Source organism: Cibotium barometz, chromosome 40 (genome assembly GCF_041138505.1).
Source record: "Cibotium barometz isolate CiBa-2024 chromosome 40, ASM4113850v1, whole genome shotgun sequence".
NCBI classification, from domain to species: Eukaryota; Viridiplantae; Streptophyta; class Polypodiopsida; order Cyatheales; family Cibotiaceae; genus Cibotium; species Cibotium barometz.
In genome coordinates, this window is record NC_141085.1 from 44,524,436 (window position 1) to 44,551,517 (window position 27,082).

Consider the following 27,082-nt stretch of genomic DNA (forward strand, 5'->3'; position numbering starts at 1 on the left):
GGAGGAGATAAATCCTATTTATAAAAGAAAAATACCCAAAAATGAGTAAATGCTTACATAAGATGAAGAGTTGACTGAGTACAAGGTTTATTAGTAAAAAAACTATGAATATTACTTTAAAAAAAATATTTTGGGTATAACAAGGAGTAAGAGTTGTTTTCTGAATTCGGGCATGGATCTGGTTGATTGACCTTGCTGGTCCTCACAACGGATGAATCCATGACTCTTTTATATGGATCTGTTGGTTGATCTTATTGATCTTCAACGGAGATTCCATCTGGATTTTTACAAGTGAATATTTTGTCGGGTACTATGAGCTAGGAACTATCAAAAAGGCCCCTGAGTGGATAGGTGGTGAGCGTTCTAGTTGCCAATGATGCCATAGGTACACCGATGAAGGAATGATTAGAAATTAGAATTCAAACGGATATTTTGGAGGATTATGATCAGTGATACTATGGTTTCATTAAAAGATTGTTTTTAAAGACAGCTAAATTTGTGGAAAAAGGCAATTTCGTATTGGGTGTGTAAGTGGTGTGACTAGCTTTAAGTTTGCATGAATATCTGGCTAGGGGGCCTAGGAACTCTTTTCCCTAGTACCCGGGATAAAACCTAACCAAATTTCTAATTGGATCCCATCACTACAGTGGTTGGGGCAGTTGGCTAACCCATGGGATTGGATGGGGTTAGGCTGGACTGATGGATCCTTAAAATGAGACTATGGTATGATAGATGAAGTAAATCCCAAATAAAAATTGTTCTATGGAAAAGAATCAATGGCTGTGCCTCTCAATGAGGAAAAAAGCGTTGGTCTCTATGATCCAAGTGCAAGTTTCTTCCTTGATCTGACCGAGTGTCTTTACAGGCTCGGTCGGATCAGTTTGGTTAGTAATGACCTTGACTACATTAGAGTAAAAATATCCTGGAGGAATCGCCCGTGCTTTCCGGGCGAGGGAAGTGTTTCTGGGTTCGGTTTTGGAAGAAACGAGGGATTAGTCTCTTGTCCAGATATCCGTGGGGGTGGGTGAGGCCCCGAGTGAGGGACCCTGCCCCGCGCAAGAAGTGCTACTTCTGCTGCTAGCACCCCCGAATTTGTTGTGCGGAGGGGGCAGGGATCTTTCAAGCTGCTTAAGCATTTATCTCGCGGATCGAAAATCTGCGAGATCAAATGGTTGCTGTAGGGACTACACACACTATAGTGAGGAGTTGGCCCAGAGGTGCATCCAAATTCTTCCACAGAAGTATGACGGCTTGGCTACATCACTAAACACTGAGGTTAGAGTACCATCTTTATCATTTGAAGAATTTAGTGCTATGCTACTTGAGGAGGAGATGCAGCTGAAGACCCACGATGGTAGTGATACTACATTTTGAACCAATGCTTAAGGAAAAGGTACAACATCTTTTGATGAGAAGAAGAAGAAGCCAAAGAAGAAGAAGTTTCAAGGGAGCTATTATTATTGTGACAAGAAGGGTCATGCTGTCAAGAAGGGTCATGCTGTCAAAGACTGTAGAAAGAAGCAAGCTGACGAGAAGAACAACACCTTGAAGTCTTCATGGAAGGAAAAGGAGTTAGTCAATAATGTCGAGACCGAGCTTGAACTTTGGGTTGCCATTCAAGAGTATGTTCATCTGCTCAGGCTCCAGTTGATGATTCATGGATTTTGGATAGTGGAGCATCCCGACACATGACCAGTAAATAAGAAGGGCTGGTGTATAGTTCCTAGAAGCCTCTACAGGCACCCATCAGTGTTGTTGTTGGGAATAATGCTAAATGTCCAGCCGAAGGGTCTGGAACCATATCTTTTGTGGTAGCTACAAGTGAAGAGAAGAAGTTGTCAAATGTGCTCTATGTACCCCAGATAAAGAGAAATCTACTATCAATTGCTACGATGATAGATCGTGGGCTTGAAGTACGCTTCAAGAAAACAGAAGCAAAAATTCTTGATGCTATTGGCAAGGTAGTCGGAAAAGGAGTAAGGCGCAACAATATCTACGAGCTGAGTGCCCTTACATTATCTGTAGATAAGAGCACAAGCAAGCTTTGGCATGAGCGATTTGGTCACATTGGATTTGCCGTGCTAAAGGAGATGCAAAAAAAGGGTATGGTAGCTAATTTGCCTGCATTTTTAGAATTGCAGGAACCATGTGAAGCTTGTATAATGGGCAAGCAACAACGTAAGGCATTTCCACAGGGAAAGCAGCAATCAGGAAAAGACTCCTCTAGAGCTGGTCCATGATGATCTTTGTGGTAAAATGTCTACTACTACATCAGGGGGATCTTCTTACTTTATGCTATTAGTCAACAATTACAGTAGAAAGATAAGGCTGAAGCTTTTGGCAAGTTCAAACAGTGGCATAAGCTTGTGGAAAATGAGACAGGAAAGAAGGTAAAGAAGGTTCATACAGATCAAGGAGGAGAATTAATTTCAACGGAATTTGACAGCTACTACAAGGACAATGGCATCAAGCACACCAACTCACCACTACTCACACACCTCAGCAAAATGGTGTTGTAGAACGCTGCAATCGAATTGTCATGGAAATGGCTTGATGCATGTTGAAGGCAAAGGGTTTGCCCAATACATTTTGGGCTGAAGCAGTCAACACAGCAGTGTATGTCCTCAATCGGAGCTACACAAAGTCACTCAAGGATGTTACACCTCAAGAGGCCTACTCTGGTAAGAAACCTTTAGTTTCTCATTTCACAACATTTGGCTATGAATGTTACGTTTTGGGCTGAAGCAATCAACACAGCAGTGTATGTCCTCAATCGGAGCTACACAAAGTCACTCAAGGATGTTACACCTCAAGAGGCCGACTCTGGTAAGAAACCTTCAGTTTCTCATTTCAAAACATTTGGCTATGAATGTTATGTGCATATTCCAGATGCATCCAAGACCAAGCTAGATGCCAAAAGCATGAAGTGTATCTTTCTTGGATATAGTCAAAAGTCGAAGGCAGATCAGCTCTATGATACAGAGAGGCAAGAAGATTGTGGCCAACCGAGATGTGGTATTTGCAGAACAGCCACACTCAGTGGAGGAAGGAGGTCCATCCACTCTATCATCAGCCGAAGAAATAGTCCACCATGAGCCCAACCCACCAATCATATTTCCTCTCAAGGAGGAGGCGTTTTCAAATGATGAAGACTCTCACACATCACAACAGCCTGCTGCTACACCACAAGGAAAGCCACTTCCAAAGTGGGCACAACAGCTCTTTGATGAGCGTAATCCAGTACCTGAGAAGCCAGAATCTTCAGCAGATGGACCACGCAGATCAAGGAGAATAGAGGAGCAGAGAAGAGCATCTGATCTCATTATCAATATGGCCTTGATGGTTGAGATAATGGGAACAGTGAAGGAGCCAGCCACCTTGGATGAAGCCTTAGCAAATCCAAAGTGGAAAGCCACGATGAAGTTTGAGTATGACAGCATCATAAAGAACAACACCTGGGAGCTAGTTGGCTGACCACCAAACAGAAAGGTTTTGGTACCAAATGGGTTTGGAAAGCTAAGTATAAGGCTGATGGCTTACTAGAAAAATACAAAGCTATGTTGGTTGCACAATGATTTGCACAAGTAGAGGGTTTCAACTTTGATGAAACTTTTGCTCCCACATCTCGTATAACAACTATCAGGGCAGTACTTGCCTTGACTGCTCACGAAAAGTGGCCAATCTTTCACATGGATGTCAAATCAACATATCTAAACGGCCATCTCAAGGAGTAGCTCAACCACCAAGTTTTGAGATGCCCAGGTCAGAAAACAAAGTTTGCAGGCTGAAGAAGGCATTGTACGGGCTGAAACGGGCCCAAGGGCATGGATTTATAAGAAGTGCTTCTGATGCTAACTTGTATGTTCTAAAAAGTCATGGCAAGATTGTTTTGGTTGTCTTATTTGTAGATGACTTAAACATTTCAGGTGACAATGAAGAGATGATCCAGAAAACAATGGATATACTGAGCCATGAGTTTGAGATGACAGACTTGGGTCTTTTGCATTTTTGTTTGGGGACTGAGGTCTGGCAAGAGTCAGGTAAAATCTTCATTTCGTAGCAAAGGTATGCTTGGAAGATTCTCAATGCATTTGGGATGACAAACAGCAAGCTTGTGTCTACGCCAATGGAAGTGAACATGAAGCTTTCTACAAAGGATTCTTCATCACTTGTTGACATCAGGAAGTACATGAAGTTGGTGGGGAGTTTGATTTTTCTCATTAACACTGGACCTGATATCAGCTTCATAGTTGGTGTGTTGAGCAGGTGAAACAACAAGCCATGAGAGAGTCATTGGAAGGAAGGGATACATCAGAGGTACTCTTGAGTATGGCATCACTTACAGTATGGGTGACACTCTAACAGGTTATTGTGACTCAGATTGGGCAGGAGATTGTGATTCTAGGAAATCAGTTTCTGGATATTGTTTTTCGCTTGGTTCCGATGCTTTCTTTTGGACCAACAAAAAGCAACCTACAGTGGCACTTGCTTTGTTGCATGTGAGGTAGTATGGTTGAGGAGAATCTTGGTTGACATGGGAGTTCAGATCAGAGAGGCTACAATCTTGAGGTGCGACAATCAGAGTTGCATGGCTATCTCCAAGAACCCTTTGTTTCATGCTCGCACGAAGCACATTGAGATTTAGTATCATTATGTGCGGGATCTGATAGAGGATTAGATAGTCGAGCGGAAATATTGCTCTACAGAGAAAAGTTGTGCCAAAAACCTAGTTCATCTTCGAGGGGAGGGTGTTAGTATACACTCAATGCCCGTCTCTTAGCATATATCTCACTTTGATGTATAATGTACATTTGTTAGGTCCCCATTATGAAGAGTAGCCATGGTGCATATGTCTTTAGTGGGAACCCGGGCTTAGATGCCGATGGGGTCATTATTGGTTGTTGTTGTGACCATTGATGATTGTTAGAAGATGGTTAGGGATACGAGCGTTAGCTGGGGTCCGGGGCATCGCCCTGGCTGCTCTGCGGGGTCCCGGGGGGGCTAGCAGCCCCCCTGGCGGGGGTGGGAGCCCCCGAGGCAATGGTATGAGGAATATTCCCTAGAATATTCTCCCGGATACTATGTCCATCATTAGTGGTTGGTGGTCGTGGTCGGTGGGCTGCGTGGTCGTGGTCGGTGGGCTGCGTTTACGCGGGCGGTGAATGTGTCCACGCAGTGTAACCCCCCTCGTATACGCGTCTACCACACCGGCTAGAGTACTATATATAGACATGGTTGCCATGAGCTAAGGCATCCAATGCTTGTGAGTATCCACCCCCTTCTACACCTCGTACATACTCCATCTAGAGTCTATCTTGATCGTCATCTAAGCTCTACTTGAGAGCGCACAGGTAGACAGCACCATCACTTGTACCTCTTTGGTATAATCAGAATTTTAAATTCTCTCCATTGTGTATCTATTGCATTGTCTATTGTGCTTTGTCTTGCTATCTCTTTCCTCTGTGCCATGTTCTTATACTCCCTTGGCCTCTATCACTCCTCTATGTGTGTGCGTGTGTCAATTTTTCATTGGGGTTTATAACTTTGAAAGTTGGTATCACCACTAAAATATTGAATACATAGTGGAGTTTTATGGAAGTTTCAATGAAAGGTTATTACAAAACTAGGCGTTCCTTTCATGTTTTTGTTAAATGATAACCCAATGTGCAAGTGGAGTGGTTCGTTTCACCATTTATATGTGTGTTACACTTGGTATTGTGGTTAACTTAGCTTTAACATCTATCTTTAAAAAAGCTAACTGCTACCCAAGCACACCTCCCCTCTCTCTCTCTCTTTCTCTCTCTCTCTCTCTCTCTCTCTCTCTCACTCAACCAAACTTCCTTTTGTACAACTTGCTTTGTTGTGCATTTCATAACGTCTTCTTGTTACAGTCTTGGCACCAACATGAATAGAAGCAACGGGAGCTTGAGCTCGATCAGGCGAACGTATCATAAGTCGGGAAGTACCAGTGGTTCAGCTAGTAATGGAGATGGCTCCGACAAAATGAAGGCTACAATGACCAAATTAAGCAGCGAGGCAAGCCCCAAGAAAGACATCAAACCAGGCAAGAACGAGATTAAGCATCGTATCTCAATTAATGGTTTGCTTGATTCGAAATGCAAGCTTAATTTCGAGCCGCAAGGAGGAGACAATCCATCATTAAGCCCTAATTATCGTAGTTCGACGTGCATGAGAGCTGATCTGCATCCTGCATCGGGCAGGCAAGCGCCCTCCATTTCGGGCTCGTGGACAAAAGGGCCGGCGGACAGCGCAGGGGCGGTGGTCAACCTGTCGGACCGCCCGAGCCTGTGCATGAGTGTGATGGGCTCTCAGGCAGCCATCGGCTCGTCCGACCATGCAGTCTACACCGTGGACATCCTCACAGCCCACTTCCGCAAAGCCCTCTATGCCAAAAACCAGGGCCACACCGAGTGGGTCACCTGCATTTCACACCTTCCGGACGGCCGCATCCTCAGCGGCGGTATGGACAGCAAGCTCTGCCTCTGGGATCGCACAGGCGCCCGCTGCACTGACCTTAAAGCCCACACGGCCTCCATCTCAGGTGTGAGAGTGTCAGGAGGGCCTATTGCAGTGAGTTCAAGCTACGACAAATCGATAATGATATGGGATTTGAATGTTAATAAGGGTAGCAAGCTCAATCACAAGCCTGTGGCAAGCTTGCATGGCCATCGAGCTGCAGTTATGGCCTTTGCCTTGGGCACGAATAGCAACAATAATAGCATCACTATAGCGAGTGGCTGTAGAGATGGCGCAGTTATACTATGGGATGGACACACCGGCTCAGTGAGGCTGCATTGCAAGGGAGCACACTCCGGGCATGTTACTGCGCTTGAATGCTTGCACGATGCAGATGATGGAGGTCCAGCTGCAACGGGAGAAGTATTTCTAAGCGGTGGCCAAGACGGGATCTTGCAAGTGTGGGATTTCAGAACTGCAGCAGCTCCTGTCCACACAGCTGTGCTGCACAGGTAGGTTTGTGTGTGTGTGGGTGTACACTGTGTGTCTGTGTGTGTGTGTGTGAGAGAGAGAGAGAGCACTCCATGGCTTTCCTTTCTTATTTCTTTCAAAATCAATTGCTCTCATGTTTAATGCGTCCATCGACCCAAAGCCTTATGGCTTGAATGTTGTAGTTCCAGCAGAGGGCAAGGGGCCTTGTCTTGCATCAGTGTCGCTAGGAAGTCTGCTTGTGGTTGCCCCTTGATTGTCACAGGTGGGGCTGACAAGATGATGAAGGTAGTTGATCCAAGGTCTTCTTTTCGAGTAATTCATACCTTGAGCGAGCACCGTGACTTCATCTACAGTCTCTTTGCTTCAGGTAGCTCCTATATCAAGACTCTCTACGGAGACTATCATTGTTTTTAGTATATTTAAAATGCATGATTTCCTTTAATTGTTTTCTTTGGTGCAATAAACATAATGGAGGAAACAACCAAGTGCAAACTTGCTTATGTACCATCACACAAAACAGGTTCTCTTGGTAGTGGGAAGCACCCTTGTAATTTAGTCGTGTGTATCAAGACAAATTATACAAGATGTACAAAGTCATAAATGCACACACGAATGTATGTGTGTGAGAGAGAAAGATTGTAGGTGTACATGCATGTGTGTAAGAGAGATTGTGCTTGTGTGCACATCAGAGTTTCAGAAAAAATATGTTCGCCTTAATCTAGAACTTGTTCAATTTCTAAAAAACCACCTCAAATTGATGGAAGAAGGAAAAACACCTCCTTAAAAAATTCAAGATTTAGTTATATTTAGGTTTTAGTATTTTTTTTTTTAAAGGTGGTTTAAAATTACAATTTCTTCTTCAATTCATGATGAAAAGGATTGCTCAGTAAAATTAATTTCCTGAACCTGGCGTGCATGCGAGAGAGAGCAAGAGAGAGAGAGAGAACAGAGATGTTTATTCAAGTAGTTGAGGTTTTCTTTGATTATATAGGATCTATAGCATGGAGCGGTGGTGGTGATGGGTCCGTTTTAGTTCATGATCTTGTAAGTGGTAGATGTTTATACGGATTAGGAGCATCTGCCAATGGAGCAGTTCGTTGCATAAGCTTGGTAAATGTGCACCAAGGCTATCTTGTTTGTACTGGTGATGATGGAAACGTGATGATTTACTCAAATTCATGAGCAAACCTTGTATGATACCACCAAACTTATAAATCCTCATACTACCATTACTCATTCACCAAAACTAAGTAAAAATGTGTCAATCTTGATTTCTTTCAATTTTGTTGGCCTCACTTGGGGAAGCATCTAATTTCAAAAAAAAATGCTAGGACTGATTTTGTCGAATCACCTCAGGTTGTCAAGGGGCGTAATAGATATGACAAGTGCATCACATCTTTTCTTTAATCACCATATAAATATCAAAACTAAAATTTCCTATATAAAATAGGAATGAAATAAAAAATTTGGCGTCTGTTTATGGCTAGCCTCCAAAACTGGTCATCATGACTTATATATAACACTTGCTTTGTTTGACTGAATTTAGAAAAAAAAAAAACAAAAAAAGAAAATTGCATACTCCCATACTGCATAATTGAAGTCCTTATTCACGGTCATTAAACTCCATGAAAGAGTCAGACACAGGCTCGAACATATAACACTGTTTTTAGTGAGAAAGGTAATTTATAGTTCTTTGTATGATTTATATAAGCTCCTCAATCATAACTTCTTAACTAGCCATCAATGGTTTATACTCTCTACCCTCCAAGAAAAACAGTCTTTTCGCAATCATGTGGTATCACAGCTTTCACTGTGCATAAACGTTTCTTTGAATAGAGCTACTGTACTTACAGAAAAAAAAAATGCTCACTAAATATTTTAAACAAAGAAAGTATAAATTGAACTAGCTAGGGGTGATACCAGGAAATCAAGCCCTATCTAAGACCCCATATCTTCACGAAATGCAGGAATGGAAATAAAAGATGTGAATGTATCTTGTAACAAGAAAAACATTGACAGAGCCAAAAATGCAAAAGAAAGTGTAATGAAACAAACAGGTCCCCTTGTCAAAAGATCAAAGTAGAGTACACTGACTTCATGGAGACTTTTGGCCATAGGCTACTGACACGATCAAGAAATCAAGCCCTACGGCAGTGTGACGAATTCCCCACATTGAATGTGTTAACAAATGAGAACTGAAAAATCTGATAATATACTTTGTGACGTGATCGAAAAAATGAAGGGCCCAATAACATAGCCAAAAGAACCAGGAAAACTGAGATAAAAAATTGTATCTGAGAGACCAGAAAAAGTGGTATATTAACTGGGGCAGATTATGGCCAATAGCTAGTGATGCAAGCAGTAAAACCCAGGTGCCACTAAGGTTTAAAAAACATTAACAGAAGCCCTTAAGGTAGAGTTTAAGAATAGAAGGAGAGAGTCCTAAAATCCTCTCTTCCCCAAATGACCAGTCCTCTCACTGAGTAAAGGTTGCATGTGACTCACAGCCCCACCTCATCATAGTCATTGGCCAATCAGTCTGCCTTATTCACAGGAATTGGAACTCAGCTAGATCATAACAAATTCTGCTGTTGCTGATTCATAACACAACACTCCGTTTACGCAGTCATTGGCCAATCGGTCTGCCCTATTCACAGGAATTGGAACACTTCAGCTAGATCATAACAGCATCCCCATGCTGTTTCGTCCCACCTCCAAGCAACCATGATAATAGGGAATACCCCTTTGTGAAATGGATCACCCCACTGCAGCTCCCCGTTTTCGGGGGTGGACTTCCCAGCTTTTGCTGGCTCCCCCTTTTATCTTCGCCACCCAGCTCAACTCATGTCATTTGCTCCCTACCATCTACTGTCCAGGTTGTGCCAGCTTCCCTCTAGCTACCCATTCAAACACCTCCCATACAACCTACTTGCACCAACTCCTAGCATATCATCGACTCGTTAAAACCCACCAGCCCTAGTACTCATAATCCTTTTAGAGCTGTTGCTTGGAATAACTGCAAGCATCAAACAGGAGCAGAATAAGAAGCAAAAAAGTCAAATCAAACAAATTCATGAGGGAGTATGATGGAGCTTTTTGCCTGGTCACAGCTTTGTTCCCCTCCTCATTCCTGTATGTTCTAAAAAGAATAAATTACACTGTCAACCTTGTTGCCACCACAGCTCATCTTGCACCTGCTACCAGCACTTCATCGGCTGCTGCACAACCAGCCAGCCCTACTTTTGTACCAGCCCTAGTATTCATAATCCTTTTGGTGCTGCTGCTTGGAATAACTGCAAGCATCAAATAGGAGCAGAAGTGTAAGAAGCGAAAAAAACAAATCAAACAAGTTAACGAGGGAATGAGGAAACTTTGCGTGGTCACAGCTTTGTTCCCCTACTCATTCGTGTATGTTTGAAAAAGAACAAATTCCACTGTCCACCACCTTGCGCCACCTTGCACCTACTTCCAGCACTTCATCTACTGCTGCACAACCGGCCAGCCCTACTTCTGTTCCCTCCCCCCTTCTCAATTCTTGCCTCCAACAGCCACAACTAAGCAGCAACAAGACTATGAAAGAAGGTTCAACCAAGGCACAAATCATTAGAATAAATCAAGGAGAGAGAACTGCAACGAGATCAACTAAATCAAACAGAGAATATGGCAAGTACTGTTAGAAGTCATCTCCTGTCTAGATTTATACACCAGGGCCTTTGTTGTGGGTGTGCCCGCCCTTATGAGGTGTTTTCCCATTTTTCCCCACTCTCCGTATTTTTCCCCTATTTTCTCCATTTTTTCTGAGGCTTGGGAGGGCTGCCAGAGGGTGCCAAGAGCAGTACAATGCTTGCCGACTGGGTGTTTATCAGTCGTGGGCACTCTTGCTGCTGGCCGACTGGTTTTGATCAGTTTTGGGCACCAGATTGCTGGCCGACTGCATTTATGCAGTCGTGGACCTTTTTATCAGTCGTGGGCTTTTCCTTATGCTGGCCGACTGCCCTCTAGGGGGGTATATATAGGTCCTCAGCCCCCATACCTCATTTGTATCATTTCTCGGGATCTTCTTGTGTATATAGAGCAGAGTTACACGCCTACATCTGTCTCTCTCTTGTGCTGTTTTTCTGCCTGCGTTTTTGCTCTTGTGTTCCCAGATTTGGTCATCATCTCCGCTGCATATTCTGACATGGTATCAGAGCCCTAGGCTCTAGATAGGTCTTGGGATTTGTGTGAGCAAGAGGGGGCTGTTTTGTGGCTGATTGGTGGACTGTTTTGGACTGTTCGGGAAGAGGAGAAGCAAGAGGAAGGCGGGCTGATTTGCTGGACAGCCACTTGCAGGTTTTAGTTCTTCTTTGTTCCCACCCACCCAACCTTTTCAGAGTACATCCCCGCTATGGCAGATCTGTTTGAGATGGCCGAGAGATATGTGAAGATCCCGACACTCCCCACGTTCCCGCTGGACCGTCAGTTGGACGGGAGCAACTACGGCATATGGAAGGTGATGATGGAATCTGTTCTGGAGTCGTACGACCTCGCCGATTTCGTCATTGTTGGTGTTCCACGGCCGGAAGTAGAGGAAGGGGAGTTACCGTCAACCCGAAAGGACCGGGAGGCCCAGACGCAGATGTGGGATCGCGTCAACGCCAAGGTCCGTTCGTTTATTTTCCTCAACTGCACACCGCAGGTAATCAATCATGTAAAGCACATGACGCTAGCCAGAGGTATATGGCAGCATTTGGCCTCACTTTACAACAGGGTATCGCCCATGAAGAGGATTTCCTTGGAAGTACAGATGCGGGTTATGAGCCCTACAAAGTCGTTGACGATGCGGGAGCATATTAACAAGCTGCAAGCTCTTCAACAGGAAGTTCTCCAGGCTGGGAAGGAGATATCGTCAGAGGACATGGCCATAACGTTGCTGTCACATTTGCCCTCTTCGTACTCAGCATTCTACTCGTCGTTGATTACCAGTGGCAGGCTCAGCACCATCACGTGGGAGGAGCTTGTGCCCATGGTCTTGGACCAGGAGGAACGATTCACAAACCCTCCTCAGGATGGAGGTTCGGAGGCCTTAACTGGCCAACGGTTGAAAGGCCGTAACACGGGCAAGGGGAAGGCTTCGTCAGAGAAGTCTTCTGAGAAGATGTCCATTAGTGACCGCGAGAAACTAAAGGCAGAGAGGACCTGTAATGATTGTGGCGAGAAAGGCCACTACTGGAGGCAGTGTCCCAAGCAGAAGACCGAGAAGGGTGAAGACTCCTCAGCAGCAATCATGAAGACTCCGGCTTTTGTGCACCTGGAGGTGATGGACACCGATGCTTCATTTTCTTCAGGCAAGGAGGAGATTGGAGGACTCTCCGCAACGGATACTCGGGAGTGGATTCTCGATAGTGGTGCTTCCAGGCACATGACTCCTTCCCGTTCCGGTTTATAGGATCTCTGCAAGCTTTCTGGTCATATTCTTACTGGGGATACGTCCACTATCCCAGTTCACAGTGAGGGCAGGATGGAGATAGTTCCCGATGGCAGCGGGGGGAAGCATTCCTCCCAGGTGTTGTATGTTCCGGCACTTGGTTTTCATCTTTTGTCAGTGCATCAGGTTTACAAGACTGGCGTACGGGTGGAGTTTGATGAGCATTTTGTTGCTCTCCGGGACAAAGCAACAGGCCAAGTGGTTTGGGAAGGTGGGGAGTCTACAAGCTTTCATCACTCTCTCTCCCAGGTCCCCAATATTGTGATGAGTGGCAGTCTGGTAATGGCTACTCAAGTGTGGATACGCTGCAGGTACAGGCTTTTCGAGACCAGATGGTGGATAGCGTACCAGTAGATGGCAGCAGTTGGCAGGAACTTTCTAGTACTGAGGTTGGTAGTTCTTGTGTTCGTGAGTCAGAGGAAGCTGAACAGGTCACTTATGCTCTGATGTCTCGTAGTGATCGGGATTCCAATTGTTGAGGATGTTCTTTCCACGGGGACCTTTCGGAAAGCCAGGCAGGTGGCAGGTGCTTACTTGCAGAAGGAGGGGGTTTCTCCAGGCTTTGTGGTTCCGGATTCAGAGGGGGTTGTTGACAGGTTTCATCAGGTTTCCAGGACTTGTTTGTGCACCGTAACAGGTGGTGATCCTTGTGAGCAGTGTGATGTCTCTGTGACTCAGAAGCTGTATGGTTCATTGATCTGGTTGATGGACACCGGATTGGACGGGAGCTTCCTGATGAGGCAGTTGAGCTCTTGGTTGCAGATGTCTCTTTGTGAGGCAGGATTGCGTTTCCTGTGGTTTCTGCAGCATGCGAAGGATCATGGACTCTTGTACACAGGAGGGGGATTGTTGGATGGAGTCCGACTCCACGGTTGGAGTGACTCGGTTTGGGGAGGAGATCTGGACACGAGGAGATCTACTTATGGCCCAGGAGCAGTTTTACGGAGCATGAGGAGGTTACATTGCAGGTTTGGGCTTCCACTGGAGGAACCCATGGTCATCCAGAGGCACTTTGTTCGTGAACAGATCGTTGCTGATGACATCTTGCTGGAGTTCTGTTCGACGGAGGACAGTACGGTGGACCTCTTCACGAAGTCGCTCTCAGGATTTGCTCAGGCGGCACCCCAGCTCCCAGTGGTTGGTCACACAGCCAGGAGCTGAGCGGGGGTGTTAGAAGTCATCTCCTATCTAGATTTATACACCAGGGCCTTTGTTGTGGATGTGCCCACCCTCATGAGGTGTTTTCCCATTTTTCCCCACTCTCCGTATTTTTCCCCTATTTTTTTCATTTTTTCTGAGGCTTGGGAGGGCTGCCAGAGGGTGCCAAGAGCAGTACAGTGCTGGCCGACTGGGTGTTTATCAGTCGTGGGCACTCTTACTGCTGGCCGACTGGTTTTGATCAGTTTTGGGCACCAGATTGCTGGCCGACTGCATTTATGCAGTCGTGGACCTTTTTATCAGTCGTGGGCTTTTCCTTATGCTGGCCGACTGCCCTCTAGGGGGGTATATATAGGTCCTCAGCCCCCATACCTCATTTGTATCATTTCTCGGGATCTTCTTGTGTATATAGAGCAGAGTTACACGCCTACATCTGTCTCTCTCTTGTGCTGTTTTTCGGCCTGCGTTTTTGCTCTTGTGTTCCCAGATTTGGTCATCATCTCCGCTGCATATTCTGACAAGTACATGGTTGCAGATTAAGTACCCCCTATTGCTTCCAAACTGCAAACAAAAACATTGTTTCTGCAAAAACACCCCCAAAAAAAAAAAAAAAAAAGAGAGAGAGAAGCAACATGTGCAATGTCAACAAGGGCCAAAAATAAAAGATGTGAAGGAACAGAGAAATTACCTGGGAGCAGTAAGAAAGAAATTATCCGTGAGCAGCTTCATTTCACACACTCCTAGCTGTGGCACTACACACCATCCAATCTGCAAAGGCAGGAGGAGTTCACTAACGGAGCAGAGGATGACACCAATGCTAAGAAGACATCCTATAATCGACCTAATAAAAAACTGTAAGTGTGCGTATGTATAGCTCCCCCTACCGCTGTTTTCTTTACTGAGAGGAGCAATGGTGATAAAATGTTATAATGGAAGAATTTCCTCACTGTGTACTCCACTGAGACTGGCAACTACATGATACACCTTGCTGGAAGCTGATGATAAAGTGTGGGTAATATGCAAGGTTTCCTGGCTACCATCATAGCATCGAAGCTGCTAGATCAACGAGTGATCGAAGGAAAAAAATTTACTATATCAACGAGTGATCGAGAGGAAAAAATTTACTATCTGGCCACCTGGGGGACCTTAAATAAGTGGCTACACAGATGAAATATATAATCCAGTCTCATGAACTTTGCATGGGTGCATTACCACCTTCCTTTACACAAGGCTAGAGGCATCCAGATTCACCCAAAAAGAGAAGAAAAGAACATACAAATGAACTTGGCTGCTCTATAATCTGTAGGACATGGGTTCAACTTGACGCTGCCAGCTAATGCATTAGGTGGTTTATCCTTATGCCACATCACTTGAAGGTTCAGTTCTTATGTGCATTGAGAATACATATAGGGAAGCTCTGTGTCTCATCACACAAGCTGCACGTAGACAGGCAGAAAGGTGAAGCTATGAGCAAGCACAAAGAGCTGTTTCATCAGCATGGCCAAGATGTGGAGTTGCGTGATGACCACTTCAATATCATCCATGTGAGGGCAAAAGGACAAAAGGACCAGATGTGTGAGGGATCAGAGCAAATCAACACAGCATGAAATGGATGAATGAGTGTGTGTATAATGATGAATGTAATCCAGTACAAGAGGCCCTCTGAGGTGAGGTGAGTATCAAATAAAATCCCCTTTTTGGGCTGGGTAAATACCATTTTCACACAATCCATTGGGTCCCCAACATGAATATCTACAAGTTCCAAAAGCATCATTGTCAACTTTTAGTGTCTTCCCTCCTCTTCCTTTTGAAACCATGGTATCTTCTTTCCACAAAATGAGACGCAGAAACATGTTTCAATCACCATTGCTGAGCACACTATGAGATAGCTGGGTGTTACAATTGTCTTTTAAATTAATTTTGATTACCACTATGCAAAATCATTGGACATGAGAACCAGAGACTTTTGAGAGAGGCGACACTAACCACAATCAACACATTTTGAGTCATCTCAGGGACTCACAACATCCCAAAGACTACCACATAGCCAGCGAGGGCATATGAATGTCTGCAGACACACAGAGGGTGCAACATCTACACCATATTCTCTTAACACGTTTTTAATCCAACTGCTATGACAAGGTGTAAATGTGCAGCCTTAGAACAGAAACCCTAATCCAACTGCTATGACAAGGTGTAAGTGAGCAGCCTTAGAACAGGAACCCTAACCACAGCTCTTTTTTAAAAAGTAATTTTTGTATTAGAATTATATATCCCCTTGGCAAGAGTAAGTATACATAATATACAACAAGAACCCTAACCACAGCTCTCTACTACCTTACAGTATTCTCAACAACTACTTAGCCATTCCATTCCTTGTCTTTATACAATAGCAATTTGGGAGAGATCTGGTTGTAACACCGTACCACTTTGGTCTGGTAGGTTATTTCTGGCCTTCCTAAGACATTCATACATGCTTTTCTTTCCCTCTGCAACATCCTGCTGCAGAATTTTCCATCCGCTGCTTAGCTGCTCCTGCCACCTTCTTCTGCTCAGCCCCTGCTACCTGCCCCTCAATGGACCTGTTGGAAGCAAGGTCTGGAAGCACATATTCTACCTCATGAGGAGTTCAACAGGTGAAGGTGAAAGAGGCACGGAACAATAAATAGATGAGAAAAAACATGACTTGCCTTCATGGATGGCTGATTTGATCCTTCAGCTGAGAAGATGTAACATTTTCTGATAAAGAGTATCTGTGCGAACCCTAACATGCAGTGATGTGCCCAACAGCCCCACAAAACACAATCCATTCTTGAAAACATGAAAACGACTTGCATCTCTACGAGTGATAGTCCATTGCTCTGTCTTTGATATCAATGCCATTGCTGATTACACAGCAGTTGATTTTTGACAACCCGTATGGACGCCTTTTTGCACCATCAGGTATGTTGCATAACACAGTGCAAATCTGACTGTTTACTCTTTTCTTTCATTTTGATGGGAATTTCTCCAAGCTTTGAGTACAAATTTTTCTTTTGATAAGTCCTGCCTATTTCTGGAAACCTATGCACAATTCCATCAATCTCAGTCCAACACTTATCTGGTTCTTTCCAGGCTTGCATGTTCATCCTCATTGCCTCAATTTTTTTCGCATCCTCCCACATTTGTGCATCTGTATAAATATGCGACATCAAAATAAAAACAGAGGCATGCCATTCCTCTAATCTCACCGCATAGTCAAAAGCCATCCTTCCAAGCTCTACATTGCCCCACTTTCTACAAGCACCCAGTACAGTGAGCCACACCTCAAGACTAGGTTGAAAAGGCATCTTTTTTACCATCGCCAAGGCCTCTTTGAGTTGGCCTGCACGGCTGTGGAGATCAATCATGCAATTGAAGTGCTCAATGGTCGGGTTGATGCCATACTCTTCCCTCATAATCTCAAAGTACTTCTGGCCCTTATCGGCTAGGCCAGCATGACTGCAAACACTAAGAACACTAAGGAATGCAACCCCATCAGGCTGTACACCTTGTTCCCTCGCTGTCTCAAACAAATCAAGAACAAGTTTGTTCTCTCCTTGGCGAGCATATCCTGCAATCAATGTACTCCATGTCACATGGTTTTTTATGGGTGTTGCATCAAATACCTTGTGGGCATCAGCCATCCTTCCACATTTCCCGTACATGTCAATGAGGCCATTTGCAAGAGTTACTTCAGTAGCCTTAAGTTTAAGAACTCCACATATTTGAGCATGAATTACTCTTCCAACTCTAAGGGCTGCTCCCTTCCCACATGCGGCCAGGATACTCAGAAAGATTACCCTATCTGGTAATAAACCTTGATCTTGCATTTCTGCATAGAGTTCAAAAGCCTTTTCACTATCTCCTCCCTCAGCATAGCTCAATACCAGAGAGTTCCATGAGACTGCGTCCGGACAAATACCCTCCATGTGCATCTGTTCAAAACATTTCATCACTTCCTCCCCATGTCCAAAATCAGCATGACCTGCAATGAGTGCATTCCACGAGATTACATCTCGAGATGGCGATTCATCAAACACTCTCCATGCTTCAAAGAATGAGCCACACTTGGCATACATATCAAGCACATTATTGGTAACCAAAACTTCTCTTTCTCTTCCCTCCATGATAATTTTTGTGTGTATTTCTTGGCCCTTGTCAATAGCTCTTAATCTACCACAAGCCTTTAAGCTGCCAGCGTATGTCACATCATTTGGAGAGACACTCTCCCATTGCATGTGTTGAAAACAGGTCAGCGCTTCCTCACCACATCCATGTTCTACATAGCCTGTAATTAGCGTGTTCCATGAGACGACATCTTTATCTGCCAACTTGTCAAACACTTCCTGTGCTTCTGCGAGTGCACCACTTTTAGCATACATATCTAACAAGGCATTGCCAACTGAAGGATCATTTTCAAATCCTTTCTCCAAGATTTTAGTGTGTAAAGCTTGGCCCATGTCTATCACTGCTATGCTATTACAAGATTTGATACTGCAAAGGTACGTGACAGCGTTGGGAGACACCCACTCCCCCTGCATCTGTTCCAGACACATGAGAACCTGCTTACAAAGCCCTTGCTCAGCATAACCTGCAGTTAGTGCAGTCCATGAGACTACATCTCGGTCTGGCAGTTCATCAAACACTTTTTCCGCCTCTAGAAGGAAACCACATTTACTGTACATATCCACCAATGTGTTGCCAATAGACAAATCGTTTGCAAGCCCCATCTTAGCAATCTCAAGGTGTATCTCTTGCCCCTCGTTTACAGAACCTAAGATGCAACAAGCTTTCAAGCAGCAAGTAAATGTGATAGTATTTGGAGGCACCCCTTCCAGTTGCATTTGGGTCAAGCAGCAGAGTGCATCGTCACCAAATCCATGCTCAACACATCCTGCAATTAGTGCAGTCCAGGAAAATACGTCTCTCAACGGTAATTTCTCAAGCACTGCACGTGCTTCTGCAAGTGAGCCATATTTGGCATACATATCTACCAGGGTGCTGCTAACATAAGGGTTTCTTTCAAAACCAATCGTGACTATCTCAGCATGGATTTCTCGAAAGTGATGCTCTACAGACCTTATGCTGCCACAAGCTTTCAAGCTGCAGACAAACGTAAAAGCATCTGGAGAGACTCCCTCCAGTTGCATCTGCTTGAAACAATTAAGTGCTTGCTCAGCAAGCCCTTCTTCCACATACCCTGAAATCAATGCAGTCCATGCACTAACATCTCGATTAGGCAGCTTGTCAAATGTTTCTTGTGCTTTTGCAAGTGAGCCACATTTGGCATACATATCCACCAGAGAGCTTCCAATGAAAGCATCTTTCTCGAATCCCTTCCTTGCAAGGTTGGTATGTACGTCCCCACCTCTTTCCACACACCTAAGACTAACACAAGCTTTCAGCAAGGCGACAAATGTGTACCTGCTAGGATGAACACCATCCTCCTGCATCGGTTGATATAGGTTTAGAGCATATTGTGGTTCTCCACACTCAGTGTATCCTTCTATGAGACCAGTCCAGGAACACTCGTTCCGAGAAACTAACTTGTTAAAGGCTCGCTGTGCATCAGTGATGCTTCCACATTCCACAAACATGGGAACAAGATAGTTCCCGAGCTTTTCATGGTCTTCAAGTCCAGAATGGCATGAGTGGACATGCATGTGCATGGCATGGAATATATTCTTTGATTTTCGGCAGCTTTGGGATATGGAGATAAAATCATCAACAGAGGGCAATCCTGGTGTGCATTGCAGCAGAGAGAAGGACTCCTCTATGCTAATCATTTTACATAGACACTGTTATGTAGAGAAAATTAGGTTAGAAATGTACCGCAGGATGTAGTGGACATGGATGTCAATTTCTCGTCGACATGATCAAAGCTTGTTAGGCTACGTGACGCCTCGAGTGGAGACGAGACACTGCTCGACGTGCGGTTGAATTTCAGAATAGCTTTGTACGCTACCGCCCTCGTCGGGCACCATCCCTATTACCCCGACCCTGTTGATATATATATATATTATATGCAAGGTAATTGTATTAGTATCCAAAATGAGTGGATACACCACCCAGAGGTTACATCTTAGCTGATGCTAATTTTTTATTCAAAGTTCTAGCAATTACTGCTCTCTTGTAACCACCATTATTGCTTGCTAATTGACAAGCTTGTATCAGCATATCCCTTACCTTCTCCTTATTACTATATTCCAAGACTCTTCTGAAACCCTTATGGGCTATGGTATTCCTAAGTTCCCAGATTTCAGCTAGTACATAGGTCCTTATGATATGCCAAATTTTGTATAGAGCAAGGTTCATCCTGCCATTACATCCAATCAGCACCTATCTCCAATGTAACTTGTCCCCATTTCTTTAAGGACTGCTCTGAAGTAACAAATGGGGCAATTGGCCAGGTGGACTTGATTCTACTAATGGTATTAGATAGAAACAACCTTTCACTTCTACCCAATGCTTGCCATGTCTCTATTGGGATGATCCACTCCTGTGATCCAGGATCCCAAATGTCCTTAAACTGTCTTCGACCCTTGCTACTGATTTGTTTAGCCAGCCTTTTGTTTCTTAGGATGGCAGGGGTGTCATCTTTCATTGCATCTTTGCTAAACCATATACTTTGAGCTAGGGAGGAATCAGCCCTTCCATTTCCTCTCCAGGAAGAAGCTGAGTTCAGTAGCCTTTTCCAGCTGTTGACCAAGTGCTGTGCAGGTGTTCAAAGTTCCCAACTTTAATAGGACTAGGTAGAAGCAACTTGTCTATCCAGTGGACTTCCTCCCACCATCTCCCACCTATCTTAGCCTTCTCAATTTTGTAGCTGGTAATGCATGCCCACGGTTGGTTAGATTCCAAGTGGCCAACCCATTTTGCAAGCAATTAACTTGCTTTACCAACTATGTTGGGGATGCCCCAACCCCCATCCTCCTTCCTTGAACACACCTGATCCCACGAGACACACGACCATGTCTTGCTATCTGCAAAGGACCATAGAAAGTTCCTGAACAATTTATTTACTTTACCCCAATCAGATTCAGAGAATTTGATTAAAGTGGCAATGTAGACTGGCAAAGCCAACAGAATATGCCTCAGTGCAATCAGCCTGCCAGCCAGGCTTAGTCTAAGTTGTGCTCTCACCTTAACTTTTTGTTCTATCCTGCTTTGTAACCAACCAAAACATTGATGAGCAGTTACTCCAAGTCCCACTAGGCATCCCAGGTATCTAATGATCTTACCCGGTCCTATATCTTTGAGGTTGAACTGTGATAAGACATCCTCCTGCTAGTTATAGCTCAAGACCAAGCTCTTAGTCTTGTTAGGAGCTATCTGTGAGCTTGAGACAAAGCAGAAGTGATTGTACACCTCCATCAGTGTTTGGATGCTTTCTCTCTCACATCTTGTTATGTTGCAGTTGTCACAGCAAACAACTAATAGGCAAAGGGCCATTGGTGTTGATCCAATTCTGGGATTAACAAGAGCTACCGCCATTATCTTACATCAACGAGTCACGGTAGATACACCAAAGGGTCATACATTCAAGATATAAAGCAATAGTGTCCAAAGCTACAACTTGGACGGGCGCCCGTAATGGTGTGACGGAGTATTTATGGCGATTTTCGCTTTAAGAGCCTGGTAAAAAGTTAGGATGAAGTCCTAATAAGTGACGTACTTCATGGATATATTATGAGAGAAGTCATTGTAATAGCATTAGGCCTCTTATAAGCCTAAAGTGCCTAGCCAGCCCCACCACAGTTTAAGTGAGTGTGAACACTTATGCCCATGTATATAAGTGAATTTCTCTCTTAATACAACATACTCTCCCATTGTACAATTGAGTCTTGCTTTTGCTAATCCTCTTGCTAATCTCTCTTACAACCAACTCCGATAAAGCCTCTACTCCTTCAACCCCATCCTCACCTATGAAGTTCAATGCCAAAATCTCGCAATCAATATCTATTCCTGAAGAAGTTCCCATAGCCAAACCATCTATCTCTAACAAGGAACTCAAAGGAAAGACCCCGAAGCCAATGCATTTTCATCTCGACAAACCTCAACAAAGGAGACAACCACATGCTCAAACGCCTCGTTCATCGATAGCCACCACTGCACAAGAGACTCTAGCCTCATCATCATCAACAATGCCAATGAGTCTCAAACCTGCAGCCTCAGCGTCAACCCAAGTCACAGAGGGCCCCAAAACTTCCACACCAACCCAAAAGAAAACTCCACCAAGATTCCCACAATCACAATATCTTAATAGTATCAAAATGTGGGTGGAGAAGTAGCTACTTGTAGCTCAAGGCTACTATGAAGGTGCCAATCAAATTTGGATGCCTCGATAGTCAAAACCTCTTCCTCAACGCAGCACTCAAAAGCCAAGGAAGAAGAAAAGTACTCCACAACAACATCCACAAAAGCCTATGCGAGTTTCTCAAAGAACTCCACCAATGCAACAAGTGTGGGTACCAAAAACACTGCTGGCGCAAGGGTACTACCAAAGAAATACCAAACCTTAGGTCCCCAAGCGTAAGCTTGGACAAAGAAGAAAACCTCAACACCAAGCACATTGGCCACCAAATTACAGTGTTCGTCAAAGATAGGTGCATGTGCATCAACAACAAGATAGGTGCATGTGCATGTACATCAACAACAAGGATACTATGATGGTAATTCCATCATATGGTTGCTAAGATCGAACATTGTAAAGAAAACCTTACCATCAACTTCAACCCCAACAACTTCACCTAAAGTTTGACAAGATTTGAGGCCCAAGAAACAACAAGCAAATCACTCAACCACTCTCGCGCATTTAGCACCAACACAAGAGCTTGTTTGTTCAAGCAAACAATCAGTAGTCTTCCCTACTGCCTCGACATCATTTTAGCAACAAATTCAAGATCAAATACATTGACTGAGGAGCACATCAAGAACAAAATAACAATGCTCTTATCATCCCTCTAGAAGTGAGAAATGAGTGCACAAGAAGCTGTTGCTTGCAAATCATGACATACATGACCTATAAAATCAAAAAAAAGGAGAGGATCAAAATCTGCAAATTCACGAAATTCCATCTCAAGGGACATCATCACAAGCCAATTACTTTAAATGATGAATGTCGCTTCAATGAATCAAATGAGGAACTGAGAATCATCATCTCATTCTGATGATTTAATCTACGTTCCTCTAGGCCCTTCTCTCTCTTCTCTCCCATTTTTAACATCTCTTAGTGTCCCCACTAACAAAAATCACATGTAACATTGCCGATGATTGCCAAAAACAAAGTAAGCAAAAAAAAAAAGGCTCACAAAAATAAAATGCAATCATTCCAAACATATCTATGATTTATAGATAAACATTGACGATGTTTTTTTAACCTCCTCGTCATAAAAGAAGTTGACAAAAACATGCAATGGCATAAAGATAACGATTTTCACCTGGCGACTTGCTACATTTGGTCTTATACACCTCTGCACGTCTTGGTATATCTTTAATCTAACGCACTCACTTGTTTCTGCTGTTGGTATTGGCCATTTTGGAGTGTTGAATGAAGGCAATGGTAATGCTTTCAAAGATCCATAACCTGTAACACTATGAGGTGCCGTGTAAAATTCATTATAAAAGAAAACTCATCTCTCTGCCAAAGACATGCTTGATGTTTCTTTGTATAACTGCTCACCAATAGATGCATGAAAAACATCAAAGATTCCCACAATACTATATATAGGCTGCCAGTCAACCAAGTTTGAAGGATATATATCTATACAGATGAATACAAGAGAAGCATAAGTATAGAAATGAAACACATTACATAAACATAATGTAAAAACATTTACTTTTAGTTTGGTCTATGAAGTGGGATTCCATTACACAAACGTTGTAGACGCAGTTCTAAGTGCATGTAGGCATGTTGTATAAGGACTTCCTTAATGCTCCTACCTATGTCAGAGAGTTTGAAATCTTGAACTCTACCTTTATAAGTGTCGATGAACTCATTCTTTGTTTTTTTTCGCTTCCTCGTCTGCAACATAATCCAACTACTAATAGAGATTGTGGTAGGAATTCACCTTTGATTATCCATATCAAAACTATTGTATACTATAATAGCTCTAGTAGAGGAGCAGGGATGCCTAGGACGTGTGGTTTCCATGGAAGCAAATAGAAAATAAAAGCAGATGTAAGAAGATGGAAGAAGAGATAACCTCCAAAACGTTCGAAATTTTTAGAGGGAAATCCATTCATTAAGTGAGCTAGGAACTTCGAAGAGAACATTTCAAATTTTTAGAGGAAAAAAGCACTTTTATTACATGAGCTGAACGAGGAAAACTTTTATTAAATGAGCCGAACGAGGGAAACTTTTAGATTGAAAACCGTTCATCTCATTAAATGAGCTGAGATTTATTAAATGAGCTGAGATTTATTAAATGAGCTGAGACAACACTCTAATTTTCAATGGCTCATTTGCATGTTTTTGGTTGTCTTGCTTATGCTCATGTGCTTGATTAACAATGCAGTAAGCTGATCATGAACTGGTCGATCTGCTCCTGCGAGCTCCGCCTCATCCCCCTCCCGTCTACCTTCCCCCTGCTGCTTCTCGCCGTCGCGCGCGCCCCTCTCCCCCCCGCTTGTCCCCCGCCATCTCCTCCGCCTCTCTCCCCCGCCTCCTTCCTCGCTTCCTCCCCCGCCATCTCTCCCCCCCGCCTTCTCCTCCCCCGCCTCCTTCCTCGCTTCCTCCCCCGCCATCTCTCCCCCCTGCCTCCTTCCTCGCTTCCTCCCTCGCCATCTCTCCCCTCGCCATCTCTCCCCCCCGCCTTCTCCTCCGCTTCGCGGCTCTTCCCCCCGCCTTCTCCCTCACCTCCCCCTCCGTCTCGCCCCTCCTCCCACCGCTAGCTCCCCCGCCTCAACTCCCCCCTCCCTCCCCCGCTATCCTCTCTCCTTCCGCCTCTCCGTTCCTCGTAGGGCTGTGTCCCTCCCGTTGGTGACCCCGGTCTCTGGCCTTTTCCCTCTAGAGGACTCCATGGAAGCCGCTCCGACTACCCCTGCCGATTTCGGTCTCCGTCTGGAGTTCACAGATGCAGATCATCAGTTGTTTGTTTCCACAGTATCCGCTCTTGAGGCCTCCTCCTTGGTCTGCAAGATAGTGGGTAGCCGTCCGATATGCGGAGAGAGCTTCGCGACCTTCTGCAAGGCAGCCTCGTTGGCGTGCCTACCAAGATCGTCACCGTCGATTTTTTGGGACGTGGCTACTACCAGGTAGATTTCGAGTCCCCCCAGGCAGCTCAGACGGTGCTGGCTCGGAGCCCCATTGCCCTCGGCTCATCCCGAGCGTTCCTAGCGCCATGGACTCACGGTTTCGACCCCGCGCTTCTGACCCGCTAGCAGGCGCGACAGGTTTCCCCATCACTATCTGCTTTCCTGGACTCCGCAAGGAGTACTTGCCCCTCTTGTCATCCATTGGCAAGGCGTTCGGGCAGGTGGTGGAGACGCCTCAGACAGCGGCTTCAGTGATAGCTCGGGCAGCAGGACTCCCGGCCATTCGTGTTGTGGTTCCGTCAATCACCGGAGTCCCTCCCGAAGACGATCCTCCTCCCTTGTCTTTCTGGAGGACATCTGATACAGTGCGTGGAGTATTCGGGCCTCCCCGGCCAGTGCTACATCTGTCGGGAGATGGGCCACCTCGCACGCGCCTGTCCCCGCAAGGGGGTTCATCCTTCACGCTCTGCCGCCTTTGGACCCCCTTCAGGAGGCCCGAGGGGTGGCCATCCACCTCAGAGACCGGACATCCCTGGCTCGTCTCAGCAGGTGCCATCATCTGACGAGCAGGCCGCCCCAGCAGAGGATGCCGCGTAGACCTAAGAGGCTGGCGGATGGCAGGAGGTTCGCCGGCGGAAACGCCCGGCCCGCAGGGACCGTCGCGGACGCCAGGCAGCACAGGTTGGCGGACAGGCTAGCGGACAGGCGACTCCGGCTGGCGTCCAGGCACCTACCCGCACTTATGCTCCAGTCAGGGATAGGCAGCCAGTAGGTCCCACCCCGATGGACGAGGATTCAATCTCAGTGCCCGTTGAGGCCACCGGTGGAGCCCCCCACGTGGAGACCCCGCTCCCGCCTCCCCCCGGGGGCCCGCCCCCTACATGGAGCAGATTCCTGAGGATCCCGGGCCGCACTCTGCGACCCCCGGTCCCTCTTCCCCTCACTCGGAGAGCACTCCTTCCACCCCCCCTCTCCCCCCCCACCAGCCCCCCCTCCTGCCTCCCTCGGCGGCCCCCCCTGACACCTCTCCCCTGGGCAGATGCCTCTCCATCCTCTCCTCGCTCTCCCCCCTCCTCTCCGCGAGACACCATCCCTCCCTCGGCCTCTCCAGGATACTCCTCCAGACCACCCACTGCCCCGGGGCAGCGCAGCTGGGTAGGCCAGAGTTCAGTTCAGCGGCTGTTCCACCGCCACTCCGGGCCGGTGGAGATGGCGATCCTAGCTTCGCCCGCCATAGGGCCCCCGCGTGTGATGGGACTCCCAGTGGATTACGGTTTTTTCAGGTGTCTCCAGCTGCTGGCCCGTTCGAGACACTGGTCGTGCCCTTGCGAGTTTGCGTGGTGTGCCATCCCTCTCGTTCTCCTTCAGTGGTGAGCAGCATGGTGGCCTTCTCCTTGCCCCAGACACAGCATGGGATTGCAACTCTGTAGAGGAAGTTTTGCGTGATCAGATACTGGAGTTTTCTCACTTCTTCAGTGACTTGGGGCTCACGGACCTAGCAGACCCGATTACACTCAGCCCGCATGAGCTTGTTTGGTATAGGAGATTGGCGGGCGGATCCGGTCCACACCTCAGTTGAGGCGGTGCTATTGATTCTCCTCCACGCCGCCCCGAGGATGCAGCCTACCTTTAGATACATATATGCAGAGGATTGGTCTCGCACCTATGCCCTGGACAGGGCGAAGGTGGAGTGGGACTGGACACAGAGACAGGTCACCCTCTTTTTGGAGAGACTCCGCACCCGGACAGACAGTGACTATTCTCCCTCCAAGCCGGCGCCCAAGACTCACAGAGTGGAGGGCAGCTCATCCGGGCCGGCTAAGAGGGGTGAGCCAGTGGCGACTGCTTCACTTGCCATAGCTCATCCATGAGGATCCTCTCATGGAACATCCAGGGTCTTGGTGAACATCGCTGCTACATTGGTCGGGGCAGACTTCTCCAGGAGATCCAGAGGGCTCTCATTGCAGGACCCATAGATATCCTTTTCATCCAGGAGCACCACCTTTCTACTGGGCGTACCCGTACCTGCGGGAAGATCTTGCCAGGCAGGAGTCACACTTTTTGGTCACCGGCATATGGCTCCCAGGGGAACCAGGGTGGAGTATGCATCTCAGTCAGCGAGCAGCTTCTATCCGAGGTTGTGGATTCTGGCACTCTGGTCCAGGGTCGAGCGCAGTTGATCATCCTTCGGGTTGGGGAAGACCGCGTTGG

The 27,082-nt window shown here is 45.7% G+C and overlaps 2 protein-coding genes across 5 annotated transcripts; one reads left to right on the top strand and one right to left on the bottom strand.

The window, feature by feature from the left end:
• Positions 1–1,892: 1,892 nt before the first annotated feature.
• Positions 1,893–8,151, top strand: LOC147615550 (ribosome biogenesis protein YTM1-like). The gene is made up of 4 exons (XM_086779009.1): positions 1,893–2,047; positions 5,892–6,989; positions 7,152–7,336; positions 7,961–8,151. The coding sequence occupies exons 1-4, from the start codon at positions 1,893–1,895 to the stop codon at positions 8,149–8,151; spliced, it is 1,629 nt and encodes a 542-aa protein (XP_086635135.1).
• A 1,035-nt stretch (positions 8,152–9,186) lies between these two features.
• On the bottom strand, positions 9,187–19,633 carry LOC147615551 (pentatricopeptide repeat-containing protein At5g27110-like). Of its 4 annotated transcripts, XM_086779666.1 has the most exons (4): positions 16,021–19,633; positions 14,283–14,362; positions 10,136–10,262; positions 9,188–9,985 (listed from the first exon to the last, which is right to left on the bottom strand). In XM_086779666.1, the coding sequence occupies exon 1, from the start codon at positions 19,399–19,401 to the stop codon at positions 16,534–16,536; it is 2,868 nt and encodes a 955-aa protein (XP_086635792.1). In that variant the 5' UTR covers positions 19,402–19,633; the 3' UTR covers positions 9,188–9,985; positions 10,136–10,262; positions 14,283–14,362; positions 16,021–16,533. The 4 variants fall into 4 exon arrangements, with proteins under 4 accessions (XP_086635790.1, XP_086635792.1, XP_086635791.1 ...); XM_086779664.1 differs by having other exon boundaries at positions 9,187–10,262; XM_086779665.1 differs by lacking the exon at positions 14,283–14,362 and having other exon boundaries at positions 9,188–10,262.
• Between the last annotated feature and the right edge of the window lie 7,449 nt (positions 19,634–27,082).

Coding starts and splice junctions, on each gene's coding strand:
- LOC147615550 (XM_086779009.1), top strand. CDS start 1,893: ATGATAGATCGTGGGCTTGAAGTACGCTTCAAGAAAACAGAAGCAAAA. Junction 2,048..5,891: donor AAGAGCACAAGCAAGCTTTG/GCATGAGCGATT, acceptor TTCTTGTTACAG/TCTTGGCACCAACATGAATA. Junction 7,337..7,960: donor CTACAGTCTCTTTGCTTCAG/GTAGCTCCTATA, acceptor TTGATTATATAG/GATCTATAGCATGGAGCGGT.
- LOC147615551 (XM_086779664.1), bottom strand. CDS start 19,401: ATGATTAGCATAGAGGAGTCCTTCTCTCTGCTGCAATGCACACCAGGA.